This window comes from Dasypus novemcinctus, chromosome 9 (genome assembly GCF_030445035.2).
Source record: "Dasypus novemcinctus isolate mDasNov1 chromosome 9, mDasNov1.1.hap2, whole genome shotgun sequence".
Taxonomy (NCBI): domain Eukaryota; kingdom Metazoa; phylum Chordata; class Mammalia; order Cingulata; family Dasypodidae; genus Dasypus; species Dasypus novemcinctus.
This window is the reverse complement of record NC_080681.1, coordinates 49,492,210-49,516,993: the sequence shown is the minus strand read 5'-3', so window position 1 is coordinate 49,516,993 and position 24,784 is coordinate 49,492,210. Positions and strand designations below refer to the sequence as shown.

At 36.4% G+C, this 24,784-nt stretch overlaps 1 protein-coding gene across 2 annotated transcripts; it reads left to right on the top strand.

Annotated features, from left to right (window-relative positions):
• The first annotated feature begins 527 nt into the window (after positions 1 to 527).
• Positions 528 to 24,226, top strand: IFI44 (interferon induced protein 44). Of its 2 annotated transcripts, none has more exons than XM_023582899.3 (9): positions 528 to 638; positions 885 to 1,360; positions 8,256 to 8,292; positions 9,454 to 9,649; positions 9,800 to 9,946; positions 18,647 to 18,818; positions 19,097 to 19,197; positions 22,901 to 23,072; positions 23,916 to 24,114. In XM_023582899.3, exons 2-9 carry the CDS (start codon positions 895 to 897, stop codon positions 23,966 to 23,968), a joined length of 1,344 nt encoding a protein of 447 aa, XP_023438667.2. In that variant the 5' UTR covers positions 528 to 638; positions 885 to 894; the 3' UTR covers positions 23,969 to 24,114. The 2 variants fall into 2 exon arrangements, with proteins under 2 accessions (XP_023438667.2, XP_058159287.1); XM_058303304.2 differs by having other exon boundaries at positions 529 to 638; positions 882 to 1,360; positions 23,916 to 24,226.
• Positions 24,227 to 24,784: the final 558 nt, after the last annotated feature.

Here is a 24,784-nt window from a genome sequence, read left to right as displayed (position 1 = left end):
CTATAGGCCACAAGTCTGTGACCGAGCAATGTGAAGTCAGAGAAGGGTCTTTGGTAGGTAGGGAATTCATGTGATTTGATTTTCATCTTAGAAATGAAGCTGATTCTGGCTGTGGTGAGGAGAATAATTGGAGAGGGAGCAAGCAGAAACACTGGTTCAATTAGAAGACTATTATAATAATTCACGTAAGAAAATTTGTTCGTCTGGAATACATTGATAGCAGAGATAAAGAGAACATGGTTATGGATTTGAGACACAGCCTGAAGGTAGAATAAGAGCACTTTTGTATTTCCATATAAAGAAACTGATGGACTTTTCTTTTTAAAAAGTCTTTAAAAACATCATTTGAAAACTGTAGTGAAATGTTAACTAGTCTTTCTTCTGACTTCAATTCCTTGATTCTCCCAGTATTATTTTATACAACTTTATTTAATATTAGTTGGATTGTTTTATGCTTGCATGGAGAGATACTGGCATGCTGCCAATTGGGCTGGCCCACGCTGAGTTTCAGTTTCATTTCTGTGAGTTACAGAAGTCTGAAATTTGCTGAAGAATATTCAGCTCCCACTTTGTGCCTGCTTGTCTATCCAAAGAGCAGCTACCCTGGGTTCCTGCCCTTGTACGGATTCTACAAATAGGTCAGTGGTTTGCTACTTTTCACGGTTTCCTTGCTAATTGCAAATAACAGAATCCTTTTTTCTAAGTTTAAATTGTCTACAATGAAAAACTAGCTGATGTTTTGTTCTTGCTGTCTTATAATATTGTGTTTACTTAATTCCTGTGTAATGCAGAATAAATAAGAGACATAGTAAATGCAAGTTCTGAGACAGTGCATGTCTTATGTTTTTCAATATTTAATGGAAAATATGTTTGATTTCCAGTAGTTTGAGAAGTATGGCAGTGACAACTCGTTTGACATGGTTGCAAAAAAAGAAACTGCAAAATTGTTTTGGAGAAAAGAAGTTCAGCCTTCTCTATAAGGCTACTGTCCATGGATTCTCTTGTGAAGATTTGCTTAAGAGATGCAGTAATCAAGGACCTACTATACTAGTGACTTATAGTGAAGATTATGTAATTGGGGCATATATGGGAGAGAGTTACAATACGTCACAAGAAAAAAAAGGTTCCATTATCCTTTTTGCATTTCAAGACATTGAAAATTCAGAATTTGACGTAAGATTATTTGAATTCCGTGATGCCTTCCACAGAGAGTATAACATCCTGTGCTATGGCAGGAGTAACTTCAGGATATATCTAAATAGAAAACGAGCAGAAGTAAACGTTGCTGTAATTGAAGAACTTGGACTACCTCAAAGAGATAATACTAACATTCAGGAATGTGAGGTTTTTCGATGTGAAGGTAGGTTTAATCAGATGACCCTATATAGAGTTTTCCCCTATGTGTTTGGTGGGTTGGAGCTAACGCATCTTTTTAAAGAAAAATGGTAAAAATGCTTACCTTCTTCCTGACCTTTTCACTTGTTCCATCTCCAGGTGGCCCAGACTGAAACCTGATCACAAATTGTTAGCTAAGATGCAACCACTGTCAAAGTAGCATATATAGAGTTTCCTGCAGTGTGTTTGGGGTGGGCAAGTTTGTTGAAAAAGTTCATGTGTCCGCTTGGCTAGGCCTAGTTGTTTGGCTAAGCACTGGCCTGCTTGTTTCTGTGAAGGTATTTCATGGATGGGGTTTGTATCTAAAATCAGATGATTGCATCTCTTGGTTTCCTCATCCAATTAGTTGGAAGCATTGTAAACCAGAACTGAGGGTTTCAGAGCTCAGAAGAGGTATTTCTGCCTCAACTTCCAGCCAGCCAGCATTCTCTGGAGAATTTGGGCTAAGGACTTTAGCATCACCCTTATCAGAGTTTTTTGCCTGCAGCCTACCCTAAGGAATTTGGATTTGCCAGCCCCCCGCTCCCTACCATGTAACATGAGCCAATTCCTTATAAAAATCTCTTCACATAGATGTGTTTATATACATGTATATATGTATGTGTGTGTGTGTGTATAAACATACACGTATATACTATTATCCTGTGGTGCTGTTTCTATGGAGAGAAGGAAGAAGAAAGGAAAAGAAGGTGAGGGATGGGGAAGAAAGAGGGAGGGGGAAAGAGAAAAAGAGAGAGAGAAGCTAAGTTGAGGATTCCAACTCTTTTGGAAGGAAACCAGAGCTTGAACTTCTCTTGATTATAGTGGGTCCCTTCTGCTACAGTTTCCCATTTTATCAAGACTGTAATTAATTTACTTATTTTTCTAGTAGAGGACATTTATATCCAATTTTTGCTATTATAAATGTTTCAATATCTTTATACATATCACTTTATGCACAAAAATACTTCTTCATGTAAATTAAATTGCTGTTTAAAGATGATATATATTTGCATTTTGAGACATACCTTTCAAAAGCTTCAGTTGTCTATATAATCCCCAACATAAAAATGCATACTTTCCTGAGTCCTTGTCAATATTTGATTTTGTCAAAATTTAGATTATTTGTCAATTTGATGGTCAAAAGATGGTTTCTCTTTCTGGTTGTCTTATCATCGATCACTAAAAAGTTTATGTGTATTGTTCATTTGTATTTCTTCTATGAAATACTTGTTTACATCTTCCTATTTAAATGTTTCAATGAAGGGCTACTGCAAACAATATTCCCTGTGTATTTGCATATTCCAAATTATTTGTCTGTGGACTTTGTACTTGATTATCAGATTACTTATTCCTTACTTTATTTCTTTGTAATGTTTCCACAGCATTGGATGGTTGTGGAAAACCAAAGGCCTTGTTACTTATGTACGTATGTACGTAGATATGTATGTATGTATGTGTGTGTGTATATATATATGTATGTATGTATGTATGTCTTCCCTTGTGAGTGATTTGATCTTTCTACCTGGCTGCCCAAAATATGTTTTTCTTTTTAAATTTAATCACTGAAGTATGGTTAATTTACTAGGATGTCTTCTGGTGTTGATCATCTTGGATAATTTTTCCTTGAGAAATAATGTGTACCTTAATATGCAAATTTTAGAGGTCTTCTATTTCAGATATATTTACATTTTTTCCACCTTTTAATATTTGATCATCTCATTGTATATTTCATGATTTTCCTGTGGGTGTCAATTTATGTTTTTGCTGAATTTCCATGAACTATTCTCTATATCCCTTATTTTCTTTCTAAGTACTTTTAAGTATACTGTTAATTGAAGCTGTGGTGGTGGGAAACTGTATATCCCAAGAAAAACATGTTAAATCTAACCCATTCCTGTGGTTGTAAACCTATTTTAAGTAGGAATTTTTTATGAGATTACTTCAGTAAAGGTGTGTCCCACCTCAATCAAGATGGGTCTTAATCATACTACTGGAGTCCTTTATAAGAGAATGAAATTCAGATACAAAGAGAAATTCAGAAACAAGAAGCTGAAAGCAATGAAACCTGGAAGAGAAGGGAAAGATCAGCAGATGCCACCATGTGCCTTGCCAAGTAGCAGAGGAGCTAAGGATCACCAGTGGATGGTCATTGGTAAGAAAGCGTCACCTTGATGATGTCTTGATTTGGACATTTTTTCCAGACTCTAGACATGACTGAATAAATTCCCATTTTTAAAGCTTATTCATTTCATGGCATTTGCTGGAGCAGCCTAGGAAACTAAAACAGATTTTTGGTACCAGAAGAGTGGGGTGCTGCTATTGCAAATACTAAAATTTTGGCAATGGCTTTGGCATTGAGCAGTGGATAGAGGCTGGAACAATTACTAGGTGCTTCATAAAAAGGCTTAGATTGTTTGAAGAGACTGTTGGTAGAGATATGGACATTAAAGTATTTCTAATCAGGCCTTGGATGGAAATGATGAATACATTATTGGAAACTTGAGGAAAGGTGATCTTTGTTTTAAAATAGTAGAGAACCTGGAAAAATTGAGTTCTGATGGCAGATGGATGGCAGAATTTAAGAGAAATGAACCTGGATATCTAGCTGAGGAGGTAGCTAAGCTAAGTGTGCAAAGTGCAGTGAGGTTTCTTTTTGAAGCTTATAGTAAAATGCAAGAGGAAAGGGATGAGCTGAGAATTAAACTCTTGGACACAAAGACCAGAAATTGAGGGTTTGGAAAATTCTGACTTACAGAAAAGTGAGTCCCCAGAGAATAGTACAAACTGATATAGTAATTTGATGCTTTCGTGGACCCCAGAAAATTATGTTCTTGAGTTGGTCCATTCCTGTGTGTGAGAACCTCTTATAGGTGGGAACTTATGGTAGAATTACTTCATTGGGAGCCTTTGATTAGGTTATTTCAGTGAGGCACACCCAGTGTGGGCCTTGGCCCACTTGCAGGAATTCTTTATAAACTGAAAATACAGAGAAAACGCTGCATAAACAGGGAAAAAAGCCCCAGAAGCTGAAATCAGTGGAAACAGAGAGTAAAGGCCCCAGAGCTCAAAGAACAACTCGGGAAAGAGGAAGCAACAGAAGGAGTGGAGCGCAGAGGAGAAGCAGAAACCAGCAGATGCCGCTGTGTGCCTCATTGCCCACGGCTGCAACTCAGGGAGAAGGCATCACCTGATGATACCCTGATTTGGACACTTTCACACCCTAAAAACTGTAAGCTTATACGTTAGTAAATCCCCATTATAGAAGCCAGTCCACTTCTGGTCTATTGTTTTGGCAGCTTTTAGCAAAACTAAAACAATCAACTAGTTATTATTTTTGCAAGATCTGAATGAACCGAACCATGGCCAGCCTGGACTGAAAGGGACAGAAACTGGACAGACTGAAGGAAGAATCACTTCAAGGGCAGAACCATGGAAGCTGAGGTCTGGACCAGAGACAGCTTCTTGGGCCAAGAGAGCAGATCCTCCCATGTTAGTAGAAAGAGCGAGTCTGCCTCCATTCTTGGAAAGGGCGGGCCTTCCGCTCCATTTTTCAGGAAGAGTGCAGCCACCCTAGTTTTCAGAAAGTGGAGCCTATTCCCCAGGGATTGCTGAGTGCCCGCCCGGCTGCCATCCTGATGTTTGAAGAGGGTGGAGCTTTCACCTCAGTGTTCGAGGAGAGCGTGACATCAGCACAAGCACTAGGAAGGGTTGGAGTTGACACTTCATCGGACCTGGAAACCAAAACATTCCATGATGATCTCAGAACTTGAAATCTAATGGAGTGTGCTGTGCAGCGTTTTGGAAATGTTTGGGACCCATGACCCTTGTTGTCCTTCCAATTTCTCCCTATGGGAATGGAAATGTTTATACCATGCCTGTCCCTTCTTTGTGTATTTGTGTAATCAGATAACTTATTCTGCAGATTTCACAGCTACACAGACAGAGAGGAATTATGTCCCAGGACAGACCACACCCATAATTGATTTTCATGAGATTTAGAGATTAGCATTATTTCTGAAGTGACTTAAGGCTTTTGGGATATTATGGAATGAATGTATTTGCATATGGAAAGACCATGTCTTTTTGGAGTACAGAGGGTGGGATGTGATGGATTGCAGCTGTTTGTACCCCATAAAAACATGTTCTTAAATCTAATCCATTCCTGTGGGTATAAACCCATTGCAAGTAGGACCTTTTCATGGGATTGCTTCAGTTATGATGTGCCCTACCTCATTCAGGATGGGTCTTAATCCTGTTACTGGAGTCCTTTATAAGAGAATGAAATTCAGATACAGAGAGAGGAAGCGTGGAAGCAGGAAGCTGAAAGCAATGAAACATGGAAGAGAGAGAGAGAGACCAGCAGATGCCACCAGGTACCTTGCCAAGTAGCAGAGGAGCCATGAATCACCAGTAGCTGGTCTTTGGTAAGAAAGCATAGACTTGATGATGCCTTCATGTGGACATTTTTTTCCAGACTCTAGCCATAAGTGAATAAATTCCCATTGTTTAAGCTGAACTATTTCGTGGTTATTGCTGGAGCAGCCTAAGAAACTAAAACAGAAGCAGAACACATAAACAGAGAAGTGCACAGTTAATAAGTAAGCTAGTTGACTCACATTTACAAATTGAACATCAGCTCTGCGCAGGTAAAGAAATGGATTCTTTCTTTCACTTGAGAAGGTTCCTCTAAGACTCTTAAAAGTTTTTACCAAACAAAAATAACCATTAATCTGCCTCTTTTATCAACATTAATTTTTCCTATTTTTGAACTTTCTTTAGATGAAGCTATACCAAAGTATGTGGTGTTTTGTGTCTGGTCTCTTTCATTCAATATTATATTTGTGATATTCAGATGGTACGAGGTATTAGATTATAAAATCTCATCAGTGATCTTACCAAGTATCAAGCTTTCCTAATAGTTTCAAGAATAAAGGCAATACAAAATTGCAAAAAAAGCAGAGAGAGTACCAGGATATTCTGCGTGGCCCCGGAGCTTTCTTTCTCGTATTAGAAATAAGTTTCCTGGCCCAGAACAAAAGACAGGGTTTCCAAGTGAAGTTTGTGGGTTACCTTGCATATTGGAGAGAGGTTAGGTTATAGAAAATAATCATTTTACCACTAGCTTACATGGTGTTTTTCGGAAAGCAATGGCTCATTAATCTGTCGAATCTGGGTTTATTTACTATAAGGAATTCTTAACCAGGACATTCTAGAGAGAAGTACTCTTTCTTATGGCAAATATCATTACTATATTTCCCAGAAGGTACAGTTATTAGCTCGTTTATAAGGAAATGAGACTGGATCATTTGTCTTCTTTCCTTCCCTCAGTGTGCCTGTCCCCCAGTAATGTAAGTGAATGGACCATAATCCACCTGCTTCGACCTCTTCCTAGTGAGTCATCTATATTACAGAATGTAGCAGTAATTTGTTCCTTTTCATTTTCATATAGTATTCCAATTGTATGAATATATTACACATTTTTAATCCAATCAATATTGTGGTCATTGAGGTTTTCCTGTTTGGGTCTGTTGCTAATAATGTTTCTATAAACATTCTTATACATATGTTTTGGTTCACATATATATTTATTTTTTAAAGAATGTATATAATAGTGAAATTTCTGGCTCATAGGGTATGTGTATGTTCAGCTTCAGTAGACACTGTCAAATATTCCAACTTATTTGTACCAAAATAGTGAATGAGAATTTCTGTCACTCCAAATATTTTCCAACACTTGGTTAGTGTCACTTTAAAAATATGTTGCCATTCTGTTGTATGAGTGTTGGTATGACATTTTGTGAATTGGCTTCCTTTGATTAGACTGTTAGTGACATATATGTTTTATACTGAAAAATAATCAAGTACTATATTAATTTATCTTTTTCCAATTTTAAAAAATTGTCTTTATAATTTTATTACTTCAGCTGCTTATATTCCTAATATTTGTTCCTTTATTCTTTTCTGGTCCTGTTTTCTGTTTTTAACACTTTCCTTCTTTTATTAGTGAAATATACTCCTATTACAAATTTGAGATGAATAGTTTATATTTTATTATTTTCTATATATTTACAGTTGTGTTTTTTTTTCTTTTCATATCAGAGTTATTTAAGAGAGTACTTTTAAGAATTCAAAGAAGTTGCTTTTATGTCTGTTTATTCTTGCTATTTTCTAGTTTTGTTATATCATAGTCATACACTGCAGCCTTCACTATTTCTACTTTTGGCAGTTTAATAAAAAACTGAAACAAATTCTGAGCCTGAGTGTCATTGTTCCAAATGAATTTTTCAGACCCATTGGAGCCCCAGTGGTGGATAGCAGGTTTTAGCAAAACTGTGACACCTGTGGTATTTTCCTTTGTATGTATGCCCATCGGTCCTCTCAGAACTATTGGAAAAATGTACAGTGGAGAAAATATTTTACAGGAACCTTCTCAGTCTTTCTGAAACCTGCCCGTGCCTCTAGGTTTTGCTTTTCCTTGCTTCTCACCTATTCTTATCTCCTCTACTCCCAACCTCACCCCAACTCCTATGTTGAGGTGACACACACTATTGCTAAGGTCAGAGAACAGATGTGTTATTTCTTGTTTTTCTGTTGCAAGTGACAACACATCTGTGTTCAGGCCTCATCACTGTAGCTTCTGATTTCTCTGGAACCACAGGAGGGAGCAGCATTCCATGTGGAGAAGCTACAGTCTTGCAGTGGTCCACCTTGCTTCCAGTTATAGCCTATCCAAATGGAATGATGTTAATTCCCTCCACTTGTTTTTCAATATACTGCACTGTTTTCATGGAAAGGCTATTTATGTATTTCATATTCATTCTATCAGTCACATCATTCAACAATTCCTAATTCTTATAATTCTTTGGTTATTTCCCTAGATTTATTGAACCAAAGGACCATAGACGGCATCAATGTGTGAGTCAATGTTTATAATGTTCTATTATTCTGTTCATTGTCTAGACTTATTTTATTATAGGGACTATCAATAAAATTGATAGCAAAAATTATTACTGATAACTTTTGAATGACTGTGCAAACTATATATCTATAATCATAAAACTATTTAATAATTATAATGCTAAAAGAGGAACACTGACTTCTAGAAGGAAGACATTACTAAAGGAATGTCTTTAGAAAATAACTGGCTGCATGTGCACCTTTTTGCAAAAAAATTCTTACAGTTTCGAATACTATTGGCAGGTAGGAAATATCTATTGTGAGCAGTAACTTATTAGAAATTTCTACTTCCATAAAGTGCAAAAATCACACACTGAGCTTTTTGAAGTTTGTAATTGATAATTCACTTTCATATTTGACAGAGCTGATATTTATTCTTAGGTTTATATTGTCTAGTAGCTTAAGTATAAGAGTTTTTATAAATGATTGTCTTTAGTTAAGTGTTATTTTTGCTTTATGTTCTTTTACAGTAGGATTTGAGGTAGGGTAAGCTCAGAACGACTTCATGTCTTTTTAAATTAAATTAAATTAAAATTTTTTGGTAAAGATTAATTTCTCTCCCCTTCCCCCCCCCCACCCCCACCACCCGTTGTCTGCTCTGTGTCAACTTGCTGTGTGTTCTTCTGTGCCTGCTTGCACTCTTGGTGGCACCGGGAAACTGCATCTTTTTTGTTATGTCATCTTGCTGCGTCAGCTCTCTGTGTGTGTGGTGCCACTCCTGGGTGGGCTGTGCTTTTTTCACGTGGGTCAGCTCTCCTTGCAGGGCACACTCCTTGTGTGTGGGGCACCCCCAGGGGGCGCCCCTGCGTGGCACGGCACTCCTTGAGTGCGGCAGCTCTGTGCGTGGGCCAGCTTACCACATGGGTCAGGAGGGCCTGGGGATCGAAACCTGGACCCTGCCATATGGTAGGTGGACGCTCTATCTGCTGAGCCATGTCCGCTTCCCTCGTGTCTTTTTATGTAAGAAGGCATGTTGTTAATCAAATAAAAAATAAATGATAAGAAGAAAAGAAAATGAATTCAAGGAAAATTTATTGTCAGGTCTTTGCAATCTAACTTTTAAAAGTTAAACAAGTAATTTAAAAATTACTACTTTTAAAAATTGTTGTGTCTCAACAGGCTCCGGGAGAACTTATTGTCTGACTTAAAAACTTATAAACTGTATGAAAACCTAGTTCATCAAGCCCGAATTCTGCTTCTGGGTCCATTTGGAGCTGGGAAGTCTAGCTTTTTTAACTCAGTGAAGTCTGTTTTCCGAGGCCACATAACTAACCAGGCTCCAGTGGGCTTTAATACAACTGGAATATCCGAACAGGTGAGTATACCCTAGGTCCCTCAAACTTTGCTTCTTTTTTTCAAGTTCATTAGATTTGAAAGCCTTTTGTTGATCACCTTCATTAAATGTAGACTTCATCTCAATTTGCAATTTAAAAAATCTCTTAAATTGCCTTTTTCCTCTCCGCAGTACAGGATTTACTCCATTACAGATGGGAAAAATGGTGGCTCCTTGCCTTTCATTCTGTGTGATTCAATGGGACTAGGTGTGAAAGAAGGACTGTGCATGGATGACATACCCTATATCTTACAAGGTCACGTTCCTGACAGATACAAGGTAGGATTTGGCTAATCATTGAGATATTATAATTGATTTTAATTTCTTTTTGCTCACTATCTTTGTTACAAAAGACATAAAGAATAAAATCATAGGAAGGATTCTTCTGTCAGAGATGTGACACCCATGTGTTGCTTTTGGCTATATGAAACAAATCCAACTATATCAACTTAATCAAATAGATGGTTTTTCTCAGGTAACAGGAGGTCTGAAAGTAAGCAGCCCAGGGCCACTGTGGCAGCACTTGAAAGCCTTAAAGTCAGTAGTTCTGAGTTCTTGTTCTGAACCACTCAGCATGTGGCCTTCTTTCCTTTTGCTGGTGAGATGTCCATGCCGAGCACTGTCCATGTTTCAGACAAGAGGAAGGGGGAGATCAAAGAGTTACCTTAGTAAGTCTTTTTTTTTAATCTGATGAAAAATTGCTTTCTAAGAAGTCACACCGATTACTTCTCAATGGCCCAATCTGTGTCACATGGTCACCAAAGCTGTAATGGACTCTTGGGAGATAATGTTTTATATTGGTTACATTTTGGCTCCAAACATGATTAAGTCTTTATTGGTAAGATAATGGGTAGGCAAGCAAGCAATGTCTGTCACATTCTCTAGGATTTTTATGAAGATTAAATACATAATGTTTGTAAATTACTTAGCACAGTGTCTGGCACCTGGAAAACAACCAATACATTGTGGTGATTCTTGTTTCAGATAATGAAATAATGGTAAAAAGCGAAGTATGAAGAATGCACTAGCAGTAATAAACAGTTAGTTTATATAGTCCCTAAGACTCCCTCTACTATCTTACTCTCCCATAAAGAGACAAATTGTTGTCAAGCCATTTTCTATAATGGTGTTATTTTTTTTTTCTGTTCCAAATGAACCACAACATATTCACCCCAACAATAGAAAAGTGTGAGATGCCTTTCTCAGAATTTAGTGACTAGATTATGAGCTTCTGTCTTTTTGTATCTCAGAAGGACTGTGGAGGGTTTTGTTTTCTATCTGAATTGGAGGAGATGATACAAACTGTGCTGAGTTTGATACAGATCAGTAGTTTTAAGTGTTAATTACTATCTCCTCTGTAAGTAATTTATTTAGTTAACAAATATGCTTTTGGCACTTATTACTATTTTAGGCTTTGAGGTTGCAGTGATATTTAAGATAGTTTTACCTTTAAGGAGCTTGCAGTCTTCTATAAAGAAGAAATAATTCTATAAGAATACAGTATGGGTAAGAACAGGATGCTGTGGGTGTATATAGAACAAGTACCTAACTATCTTAGGTGGTTTAGGAAAGATTTCTTATAAGTGCTTAAAAATATTCTCGAATATATCCCCTATGAAAGATAAATTGATTGCACATTTGCTATGTATGGGGCAAAGAGCAGTTAGTAACAAAAAGAAGTTTGTTTCTATTCCACAAGTCTTTATAGAAACTGTCCCATGATGTCTAGATAGCAAAGAATAAGTTTGCTTTGGACCTCTTTCCTTCCATACATGGACTTTTTTTTTTTTAAGATTTGTTTATTTATTTATTTATTTTTCTCCCCTTCCCTACCACCCCGATTGTCCGTTCTCTGTGTGTATTTGCTGCATTTTCTTTTCTGCTTCTGTTGTTGTCAGCAGCACGGGAATCTGTGTTTCTTTTTGTTGTGTCATCTTGTGTCATTTGTTGTGTCACCACACTCAGTGTGGGTGGCGCCATTCCTGGGCAGGCTGCACTTTCTTTCACGCTGGGCGGCTCTCCTTCTGGGGTGCATTCCTTGCACGTGGGGCTCCCCTATGCAGGGGACACCCCTGCGTGGCAGAGCACTCCTTGCACGCATTAGCATTGCGCATGGGCCAGCTCCACACGGGTCAAGTAGGCCCAGGGTTTAAACCGCGGACCTCCCATGTGGTAGACGGACGCCCTAACCACTGGGCCAAGTCCGCCGCCCATACATGGGATTTTAAAGAATGGGGTGTTAGCATCCGAGGGACTTAAGATCACTGGACAATGAAAAGATTCACACACTATTTTAATTTCAAAACCTTGTATATTCTTAGTAACAAATCAATGTTAAATATAATTTAGGTGTGGCCAATTAAATCTGACTTGGTAATTTACTCTGGTGAAGGATTTCATAGGTAAGATCATGATAAGGTCACAGTAATGGGGATTCCTTATGGCCCAATGGTACTTTTCATTCATTTTCCCACTGGGTGGACTGGGGGAGAGTGTGGACTACAATGTGAACCACTGTCCATGTGGGGCAGCAGTGATCCTGAATGTATTTGCCAGGTGCAGTGGATGTGCTGCGATGATGGAAGAGGTTGTTGATGTGGAAGTGGTGAGATGGGTGGGGTGGGGGTATATGGGGACCTCATATTTTTTTAATGTAACATTTAAAAGAAAATAAAGAAGAAAAAATTTAATTCAACAAATATTTGTTGAGTACCTAACATGTGCTGGGTACTGTACCAAGGGCAGAGAGAGGTCATCACCAGTTTAGACTCCAAAGCAATAAATTAATAGGGAACTTCTAGCTTAATCACTTGTATTTTTGCAAATTGGATAATCATATATTATTTTAATTTCTTTGGACATGGACAATGATATAAACCCATGCCAGTTTGACAAAAAAGAGAAGATGTATTCTCTGCTTCTTATTTCATGCTTCATTTTAAATTTTAAATGTTTATTATTTATTGAATCAGTTAATGAATCAGCTATTTATTCTTCACATGTTCAACAATTACCTGTTAATTTCTTTTTTCTATTTTTTTAAAATGCTACATTAAAAAAATATGAGGTCCTCAACCCCTCCCCCGCCTTTACCCCACTCCCCCCACATAAACAGCCTCTCTCATCATCATGGGACATTCACTGCATTTGGTGAATACATTTTGGAGCACTGCTGCACCACATGGATAATGGTTTACATTGCAGCTACCATGGCCACTTTCTCCACATCAATGCTACAATTTCTTCCATTACTAATCACAGTAGTTCCATAGTAGAATATCAGTAAGTCCACTCTAATCCATACTCTATTCCTCCATCCTGTGGACCCTGGGATGGTTATGTCTACTCCACCTCTATATCAAGAGGGGACTTACCTGAAATATATTTTTCACATATTTTCTTTGTGGTTATCATGGGACTTAAATTTGGCATCCTTAATCTATAACAATCACATTTGATTTGATACTAGTTTATGTTCAATAGCATACACATACATTGTTCTTACACAAATTGTGTCTTTATCCATCACATGTCCAAAATCATATTTATCATTACTTTTTATGCATTTGCATTTGAGAACCTGTAAGAAGTAAAAAGTTGTGTTACATACCAAAAATACAATGCTGTCATTTAATTACTTATAATTTACTGTCTAGTATTCTTTCCTTTTAGTCTGAAGGATTCCTTTTAGCATTGCTAAATGGGAATTCAATATTATTTTAGTTATTGTGTGGTTCTCCACCCACTGAGACAACGTCATTAGCTATTACAGAAATGTAAATCAAAATTACGATGAGATGTCATCGTACACCTATTAGACTGACGGCTATTTTTAAAAAAGTACAGAACTACAAGTGCTGGAGAGGATATGGAGGAAAGGAAACACTCATCCACTGCTGGTGGGAATGTAGGATGGTGCAGCCACTGTGGAGGACAGTTTGTCGATTCATCAGGAAGCTAACTAAAGAACTGTGATATGATCCAGCAATCCCATTGCTGGGTATATACCCAGAAGAATTGAAAGTAGGGACACCAACAGATATATGCACTCCAGTGTTCATAGTGGCATTTTTATTTCCAAAAGGAAGCAACCCATGAATCCATCAGATGAATGGATAAGCAAATTGTGGTGGAATACATACAGTGGAATATTACTCAGGTGTAAGAGGGAATGCAGTATTAACACATGGGGTAACATGGATGAACCTTGAAGAGCTTATGTTGAGTGAAGTAAGCCAGTTACTGAAAGACAAATATTACATGACCTCACTAATTATGATTTAAACAAATTGAGCAGACTCACAGATCTAGAATCTGGAAGGTAGATTATGAGGAGACAGAAAGGGAGTAGAGTATGGTGAGCTGAAGCTCAGTATGGGCAAAACCTATGAAAAGGAGGAAGGGGGCCGTTGGGAAGTGGATGGGGGGTGATATTGGTGTAGGGATGTTCGGGGGTCGATGGTGCTGGTCTGTGAGTGGGAGAAGGGTGGGCAGGTTGGGTTGGACTATCCATGGAACTGGGGGGAGGGCCGGAAGGAGGACAGGTGAAATCTGGGGACTTGCAGGTCTGTGGTTAAAACTACCATGGTGGAAATGTTCTTTTGGCAAATATGGCAGAGGAAGGTTACTGGTGCAGGGTGTTGGGGGTGGGGACATATGTGGGATATGCCACACCTGAGGCATGCTTCTATGGAATAAGAAAATGTTCATTTTGTCAGTGTGTGTTATCTCAGTGGGTGGAGACCCACACAATAAACAACAAAATATTAAATTTCCATCCTGGGGAGTCCTGCTATGTTCTCAGTTAGAGGAGCAAGAATCTCACTAGAACATAGGCAGTGCCTAAAAAAAGAAAACAGACCAATATGTCAAACCCTCAATATTAAGGCATGTAACTATGAACCTTATTCTTCAAAAATTGAAACTTTGTGGTTACAATAGGAGGGGGAGGGAAGAAAAGAAGAGCTGGAACTTAGGACATTCTTAAGGCTTTGGAATTGTTCTGCATGGTCTCCCAGTGGCAGATACAGACCATTATAAATTTTGTCAAAACCTATAAAAGTATACAGTGCAAAATGTAATCCATAATGTAAGCCATTGACCATGGTTAGTAGCAATACTTCAATATTTGTACATCAATTATAACAAATGTATTACTCTAATGCAGGATGTTGTTAATGTGGGAAAGTGTGGGAGAAGGGGTGGGTGAGGGATGTTGTGATCCCCCTATATTTTCTTTGTGACTTTTCTGTAACTTAAAACTTCTTTGAAAATATAGTGAAAAAAAAAAAGACACTGGGGGGACATACAGAAGAAATGTCACTACATAAAAGATAACATTAATATCTTATGGTGATGAAAGTCACAATGAAAAAAAGTTTTTATATTTTAATTTTACTTGTTTTTTAAATTATTATTTATCATTTTTATTCTTTTTTTGCTTTGTTTTTGGGGAGGTTTTGAATTGCAGGGGAAGATCACTGGTGCAGGGTGTTGGTGAAGGGGAAATGTGTGTGTGTGGGGTGCACCTGGAGCATGCCTTTATGGAATATGAATATGTTTTTAAAGCTGTGTTTTCTTGATTCAGCACTCATCCAATAACTGCAGCCCTTTATATGTTTTCTGGAGTTTTGAGGACAATGGCTCTGCTAGTTTTTGTCAGTTGTTAAAAAATTCTATGGGGTATGGCACCCTGGAGTATCTTATGCCATCATCCTTGTTGACCAGAAGCTGTTTATTGTGGTCATGTTTTAAAGGGCCATAGAAATACTACCTAATACTTTCTAGTCCTTTTATTAAACATTTAGATCCTGAATTAATCATCAATTTATCTTTTTCCAAATGGATAATCACTTGTACCAGCATCTTTCACTGAATGCCTTTGAATCTTTTCCATATCAAATATAGGGGTCAGTTTCTGTATTCTTTATTTTAATCTATTGATGTATTTATCTTTTCCTTTATCAGTATGATATTATTTTAATTACTATAACAATCAATTGTCAATTACTGTAACAATCAATTAAAAATGACAAGTCATTAATTTTTCATTTCTCATTTGTTTTCCTTGACCATTTTCACACATATACTTTTCCAAGAAAACTTGCTTTTGCTTTGATTGAAATTGCAATGAAAAGTTTATTTACATCTTTACATGTGCAGTGCTTCTATCCAGAGACATAACATGTTTTATTTTTCCATTCATGCAAGGCTTCTTTTATTCTTTAGTATAGAGTTATATCTCATAGATGGTATTACATTTATTTTTAAATATTCTTTTTTCTTCAAAAATAACTTTTTTTATAATAGTGAATTTTAAACATATACGAAAGTAGACAGAATAATTTAATGAAGGTCCATGTACCCAGCTTCTACAATTTTCCACTCACAGCCAATCACGTTTCTATATCCATCCAGGTTTTCCTGCCTTGTGTTGCTTATACTCAAATCTAAGAAATAACCTTTCATCTATAAATGAATATACATATATTCTTTTGTAAAGCATAGCCGTAATACCTTTAACACAAGTGTTTTAGGAGTATTATATTCCTTAATTTATCAAATACCACTCAGTGCCCAAATTTCCAAATGTCTTGTAGGTTAGTATCATAAATTTTTAAATAATTTATTTGAAAAATGAATAAAATAAATCTATTTAGCCTCATTTAACCTGTAATTTCTGCCTCTATTTCATTTTGTTTTTGTCATTTGTTTTCCAAGAAATCAAGTTGTTTGCTCTATTGACTTACCCATGGTCAAAATTCTACCATTTGTATCCCTTGGTATAGTTTTACATGGTCCTTTGTAAATTGGTATTTAGATCAATAGACATGTTCAGATTCAGATTCTACTTCCTAGGTGGTGTTGTGGTCTATCAGGAAACATACAATGTCAGGTTGCCTCACTTTTCTAATATCGGTCTCCATGGGCAGTCACTGTCTGAATCCTTTTATTTATTAGGGTGTGCAAATAGGGATATTCTGTTTATATCATTCCTTCTTCATATCACATATGAAAGAGAAACCTCCCTTGATCTATCTCATTATCTAGAGGTACAGTTATATAAGAAAGGCAGGATAAATGCTTGATTCTTCTTCTTTTATTACCAGTTTTTTGAAATGACAACTTGGTTCTTGGTATTTGCCAATAGTGAAAAGTTATGGACTTAATATATTCAATGTGCTTCAGTCCATTATATATATATTTTTCCATCTTAATGACAAATATCACCATCTTTGACCAGTGGGAGCCTCTACAACGTGGATGCTGAGTCTTTTGACATGACCCTAAAAGTCTTTACTAAATTTCTTGTTTTATGACTAGATGATATGACTAGATCTCCTAGCCACATTTTGTACATTTTCTGTCCCAGATTTTGACTCTTAACTATTTCTCTAAGAAGCTCTGATTTTGGACAGGGTTTCATTGCTACAGGGTTGGTCATTGTTTCCAGCACATTTAACTGGACAGAGCTTGGAAATGTGTTTTGTGATAAGGTGTTTTATAAACTCATACAGATGATTCCCATTCAAATTTAGGACTAGAGTGTTTTAACTTAATCTCTTCTCACTTGCACCTCTATCTGCTTTCTCCCAAACTGAGAACCCCCTTATCTCAAAGACACCAAGGATGATAGAATATCATATCAGAACTAGTTTGTCTTACCTCATAAAATACTCCCAGTAGTCTCAGAATAACATGAACAATCTAATCATAATTATATTTAATATCATGACAATATAATATGGCACAATCAAAGTTTGAAAACAATTAAATTTTTAGCAAAATTTTAAATACTATACTTGACTTCAAAACTCAGTAATTTATATGGATTTACAAGTATAATCAGAAATCATTTTTCTCTGTGTAGTTATAAACCCAACTGGATGCAGAAGTTCACTTGCTAAAGTAAGTAATAGCACTGAAATATATATCTGAATGTGGTTAAAAAGGGAAATATTACATTGTATGTATAGCACTAGAATATAAATTTTAAAAAATCCATGAAACTACATAACACAAATGTTGAGTCCTAAATTAAACTATGGACAGTAGTTAATAATACAGTTATAAGAATGTCCTTTCATCAATTGTAACAGATGTGTCATACCAACGCAGGGTGCTAAAAATAGGGTGTCATATGGGAATTGTATGTTTTACGCATGATTGTTCTGTAAACTCAACTTCTTTAATTAAAAGTTAATTTGTTTAATTTGTGTTTGAAAATTTATTTTAATTCAATGTTATTTTTTATTTCTGTTTATCATTTATGTTTCTAAAATCAAATCTACAAAACAAGGTATATTAAAAGCAATCTATCTTCTATCTCTGCCATTTCAAATAAATTTCTCCTCTCCTCCTATAAGTAACTATATAAAAATATATGGTTTTTACACCCATTCTTAATATATAAGCAAATGTGTAGATTTGTGGCTCCTCTTACATAAATAGTAGTATACTATATTTTGTTGATAAATCATATTTTTGCTATTACATATATACCTGCAATTAATAGCTTTGTACATATAACATTTTGTATTTTGGCTGGTATATCTATGGGACATATTCCCAATAGAGGGGTTGCTAATTTGAGTAAAGATCTCTTATCTTGACCAACTTTTCCCCCTTGCTGTCTGCCTGATCATAGCAGATTTCTTTCTGAATGCTCTCACTTCCACTTTTGCCTACATTGATTCTACTGTCTAGAACACTTTTCTCCATATCTTTGTCCCCTTTACCAGACCAACTCTTCCTTGTCCCTTAGCTTTCAGTTATATGTCCCTTCAGCACAAAAGCATTACCTAACTTTTTAGGTGAAAGGACAGCTAGCTATTTGCTTAATGATTCTTTTCTCTACTATGTTGTAAGCCCAAATGATCAGACACCTGTCTTCTTTCTTCACTCTTTTGTTCACTGGTCCATAGCATGTGCTCATAAATATTTGTTGAATTAACCTGTTGCTTTATGTTTACCTTACAGTTCAATTCCATAAAACCAATCACACCAAGTCATCATGATTACATTGACTCCCCATTGCTGAAGGACAGAATCCACTGTGTGGCATTTGTGTTTGATGCCAACTCTGTTGCAGACTTCTCCAGTGAGATGGTAGCAAATATCAAAAGAATTCAAAAGGAGTTGATAAAGTATGGTGAGTCTCATTCCAATAGAGTAACATAAATTTTAGTTACCTCTTTCAAGGGTATGTTTAATCTGAAGCCTTATTTCTTATCATGGAAGACAATGGAAAGACTTCTTATGTGAGGAATTCTAGGCACTAACTGAGAACTTCAGTGAGATTGTTTTGGGGGGTGGGAGCTTCCTAAATCTCTGAAATTGCTCCATAGATAGCTTATTACATAATTGGTAGTTATTAAGTATAAGAATAATGATGTTGCCCTAAAAACTATATGTGTCTCTTTTGCATAGGCATGGTACATGTGGCTTTGCTCACTCATGTGGATGACATAGATCTGATTACAAAAGGAGATCTTATAGACATATACAGATGTGTGCCTGTGAAGTCCAAGGTAATGAATGATGCTATTTGTAAAAATATTTTCTAGTATATGCTACCATAAAAATATGGTATTATTATGTATACAAATAAAAGTCACTTATGTGATTTAAGAAGAATTAAAACAATTACCTAAGTAATTAAGACCAATTTTCCAAATTTTAAAAATTCAATTTATACTTATTTTTACATTGGCATTTACAGAAAGTTCTATTCATTGTAATTTAGCTCAATTTGGTTCAATATAGTAAATATTTACTGAGTATCCTTCAATGATTAAGTCAATGTGGTACTTTCTAACCAAAACAATTCCTCTTTACTAAAAATATTGCAATTTTATAGGTGGGAGTGAGAATATGGGGGAGTAAGATCAGCAAAGTTTACAAATAGATATGATATGACTAAGTATGATAAATAATGTGAAAGGCTAAGAGCAAAGTGCTTTAAAAGTTTAGAGGGGGAAATACTGTTTTAAAAGGGATAGGAGACATGCATAAGTATAACTTCTGGAATTATCTCCCAACTCACTTTGAAATCTCTTAACCATAAAAATTAATTTGTATTTAATATTTCCTTCTTTTGATCAAGGTTTTTTCCCAGAACATTGTGAGCTGGTGCTTTGCAATAATCCCTTGGTGCCAGGGAGGCTAATCTCCAGGAGTCATGTCCCACACTGGGGAAAAGGTAGTGCATTTATATGCTGAGTTTAGCTTAGATAAGGCCACATTTGAGCAATAATAAGGTTTTCAGGAGGTAACACTTAGGCATATATAATACTAGGCTACGTTTCAATTTCACAAGAAAAGGTTCATAAGTACAATCATCACTATCAAGGCCTAGCATAAAAATCTATCTTCCTTCACTATGCACTGCCCTTGAACTCAGGAAATTCTTGCTGTCTTATTAGAGAATATAGCAGAACTCCCCAGGATGGAAATTCAATATTCTTTCAGTTATTGTGTGGGTCTTCATCTACTGAGACAATGCCCCATGAACACCTGAACATATTTAGATGCATTAGAGGCATGCCCCAGGTCCACCCCTCCCTATACATTCCCCCATCACTGAGATCCCACATCTGTGATCTACTCCTGCCAAAGTTGTGAGCTTTCTGTGGTCCAAAACCTCTCCAGAAATGAAGCCAAAAAAATAACCAAATAAAATTAACAAGAAAATGTAATAATAATGGTGTTAAAATAACAAATAAAGTACACAAAAAAATTGGAATAAAAAAATTTTTAGACATGTGTCTTTCATCACAATTTATGCTCCCCAGTGTAAAAGAGTTAGACTCCTTTATAGTGTCCCTACACATGGCTCTTCTTCCCCTTTTACTTGAACCTATATTTAGCACTATACTTGCTAAATATATGTCTCAGAGACTTAACCTTTGGTCCATTCACGTGCCAGTTAAACCTTGAATCTCAGCAGAGTTGCAACACCTACTCTCCAGTTCATTGAACTCATCTGGGACAACTAACAAGGAGATGATGATGTACAACGACCATCCCAAGGAACAGGAGAGTGTCTGCAACTGCAAGCAAGATAGTTCCATCCATGTTCCCCATGGGATCTAAGCCCCCTCTCAATTAGAAACAGAGTGGGCATCACCATCCCCAAATCCTCAAGATTGGGGAATGAACAATGGACTAAAGTAGATACTATTATTCTATTGTAGACTTATTATTATTCTAGCAATGGAAGAACTTTTATCATTGATATAAAGGGAGTAGCCACCTGGGGTTCTGAGGGGAGGGAGACAGAAGAATAGATGTAATATGGGGTATTTTGGGGACATTGGAATTGTCCTGAATGACATTGCAATGATGGATACAGGCTAGGATATGTTTTGTCATAACCTAAAAATTGTATGGGACAGAGTGTAAACTATAGTGTAAACTATAGACCATGGTTAGTGGCAATGCTTCAATATGTGTCCATCAACTGTAACAAATGTACCACACTAATGAAGGATGTTGTTAATGTGGTAAAGCGTGGGAAGGGGAAGTGGTGGGTCAAGTATGGAAATCCCCTATATTTTTTATGTAACATTCATGCAATCTAAAGCTTCTTTAAAAATTAAAGAAAAAAGGGAAAGGAAACTTAATTAATAGGGTGGCACTGGGAATGAGTTTCAAAGAGGAGTATTTCAGGAAGTAGAGAGAGACAAAAGAAAACCAAATTCAGGCCAGGGGAAAGCTTAAGTCAATGCATCAATATAAGAAAAGGCAATGTGTTTGGGAAGCAGAGAATTGAACTGTTTAGTGGAGGATGGGATCCTGGTAGGCGGGGATAGGGTGAGAAAGAAATGTCTGCATCAGATTTAATTTAATTTAGGTGTATCATAGGGAATCATAGTAATATTTTGGAAGAGAAGTGATATAATAAAAGGTAAGCTTCACAAAGATTAATTCGCCACATTTGTGCAAAATAGATTGGAATGATAAGAAGGCTGGAGGTGGGAACATCAGTTGAGAGAATATAATTCTAGCTAAAATTTAGTGAACACTAAGTGTAAGAAAAACTATTTTATTCAATCCTTATAGCCATCCTTTGAGAAGGATCCTATTATTCCCCCATTTTATAGATGAAGAGGCAAAAGCACAGAATTTAAGTATTTGCCAAAATTTCTTTCTTTTTTTTAATGCATTTTTTACTTTTTAAAAAAGATACTTAGATTGCACAAAATGTTACACACAAAATTATAAGAGGTTCCCTTATGCCCCACTTCCCACACCTCTCACCCTTTCCCACATTAACAGCTTCTTTCATTCGTGTGTTATATTCATTGGAATTGATGAACAATGGAGGAATGGAGTTGATGGAAGAGGGGGTATTTAGGCGACAATGGAAGTGTTCTGATTTATCTTGCAATGATGGATACAGGCCATGTTGAATTTCATAAAAAATTTATACAAATTTGTGGTCTAGAATGTAGACCATAATGTAAAACACTGATCATGGTTGGTGCCTATGCTTCAATATTTGTACATCGGCTGTAACAAATGTACCATCCACATATAAAAACGTTATTGATATGGGAAGGGGGAAAGGGGGAGGATGTTGAGTCTATGGGAGTCCCCTGTATTCTGTAGGCCACTTTACTGTGACCTAAAACTTGGAAGACAAAATGAAAAAAAAGTAAGACACTGGGGGAATAAATGGAATAAAATGCCACTGTACGTACAGGACAATAGATCTTACTGTGATGAAAGGCAAAACATCAATGTTTCTTTACAGAGCTAAGTAACAGAGCTGAGCCATGATTTGAACCCAGGCAGTCTAGCTCCAGAGAGAAACTAGTCTAAGTAAGAATGGCACATTATACTAGTTTAGCAAAATCACCTTATCCTGAGAATAACTTTTAAAAGGAAACAAGAAAATTATGGGCTTTAGTATAAGAGTATTAAAAAACTGCTTCAATTTCATAGGAGTTTATATAGAACTGTTACATTTTGTTTCTAATTCATAGCAAATCTATTATATATATATATATCACACACACTAAATGATAATTAATAGTGATTATTAGAGCTTGTCTTTCAAGGTTTTCCAAGAAAGTACTTTAAGGGGCCATTTTTAAAACTCTGTTTCCCCAACAGGAAAATTATTTCCAAGTTCTGACTTTTTTATTGCTTTCTTAATTTACATTGACATAAAATAGAAACTATTTTCACTGTTTTGAGATTTCTGTGTTTTTAATTTCTTTATTGCAGATAGAGGCAGTCCACACAGAACTTGGATTTCCTTTCTCTAACATCTTGGTGGTTAGCAATTATACCTCAGAGTGGGAGCTGGACCCAATAAAGGACGTTCTGATCCTCTCTGCACTGAAACAGATGTTGAGGATTGTGGATGACTTCTTAGAGGATTTGCCTCTTGCAACAGGTGGCGTGAAAGCATTTGGTGGTATAGAAGCTTGACTCTATCAGCTATTTGGCTTCCTTCTGCCTAGATCTATTGAGTACTTGGCTGTTCTCTGTTTCTCTGTGGGTAGAAGTTTTCCCCTCACATTTCCTGATTTTTCCCAAAGAGTACATCCTAAGGGATCTGTATTAATTTTCTTCTCCTTGTTTTTAGATGGAATTTTTGAAATGACCTATTTCTGTCATTCCTACTGTCTGACCATCCCAACTGTATCTCTGCTGTCTTCTTTCAGATTGTTCTTCTCTGCTTGGGACTTAGAACTGAATTGGGTCAGCATTGTTCCTCATCAGATGTGATCTTTGATTATTATTTTCTCCTTCCTTGGACTTCTGACTTTTTGACTTGACTTTTGCCTCCTCTCCCTCATCTTAGACCCACTTCATGCAGTGTCATCAGTTCTTATGTGGACGGAATGTGCCTTTCAGATTTATGGTCTGATAATGTAAGCAGCCTGTGTATCCTCTATTACCAATCTGTACACAGTGCATGTTGCACTATCCCAATAAAAAGATCTGACAAATGTTTCAGCCTGTACTCAAATCATACACGGATATCCAAGTATAACTTAGTTCTTGAGGAATCAAATTAGAATAGCTTACCCTCCAGTTCGCTCATACTCTCAAAGTACTCACTGACTCTTGAACTCCTAGTTTTGCCATCTTGCTTTCTCTCTCTCTCCCCATCATCATGGTGCATGCGCTCCTGAACTGAAGGTTGTCTTAGGTTTCTGGTGCCCACTGTTTTTCCTTCTGGTTGCTTTTCCCCAGGAAATTCATTAAGAATCTTTAATTTTTCTTTTCTCAGATATCAAAGGAAAGGAAGAGCCCAATGTTCAAAAGGAGGAAAGAAATGAGTGAAACTTTCAGGTTATTAACTTGTATCTCATCATAGAGGAATGAAATTAAGAAATGAGAAAATATAGGAAAAAGAGAAGTAGCTATATCTGAAGGCATATTTTGCTTTGTGTCCAGGATGAATGTGCACATACAAAATTATAGTACCTATAAAATGCTAGGAACAGCAACATTTAAAGTCAGTAAGTGTACTACATAATCATAATATCTTTTGGATTTAGTCTCTGTATCTGTGAAAAAATAAAGTTTCTTCTTTTAAAACCTAGGTCTAACTTTCATTTTTTTGAATCATAAATCAGTCATTTTAACCTTATTCACAAAGTGTGTATGTTTGTGTGATTTTAGAAAAAGTTTAATATGCTGTGTCAGAATTTCTGATCTTCACTCTCTTCATCTTAATGTTGTCATCATAATTTGTTCCTAAAGCTCTTGATTTTATTCTATCTAGCTTCCCATCTAAAATGTTATCCTTTAAGCTTTAATTTAAAGCCATTCTTGCTTAATATCTGAATCCTTCTTCCAGAACGAGACAACAAATATTAATAAGAGTTCAGTGCTAATGCCAAAGGGGTCTATAGCTTGATTACTCAATCAATTACTACTATTTCATTTAGAAGTGACAAAACACAACCTAAACCACAGGATTAAAAAAAGATGACTGTAGTATTGGCCCAAGTGACCAAACCATAGACAAAAAGAGGTGAGATTCAATTGACCTTATAGATGATTAACTCTAGGAACTCAAAAGCTATTTTGTAGTCCCCCTACCACCACAAATATACACATTCCTGGTTTGCTATTTCTGCATATTACTGTCAT

Coding starts and splice junctions, on each gene's coding strand:
- IFI44 (XM_058303304.2), top strand. CDS start 895: ATGGCAGTGACAACTCGTTTGACATGGTTGCAAAAAAAGAAACTGCAA. Junction 8,293..9,453: donor ACCATAGACGGCATCAATGT/GTGAGTCAATGT, acceptor GTGTCTCAACAG/GCTCCGGGAGAACTTATTGT. Junction 9,650..9,799: donor CAACTGGAATATCCGAACAG/GTGAGTATACCC, acceptor TCCTCTCCGCAG/TACAGGATTTACTCCATTAC.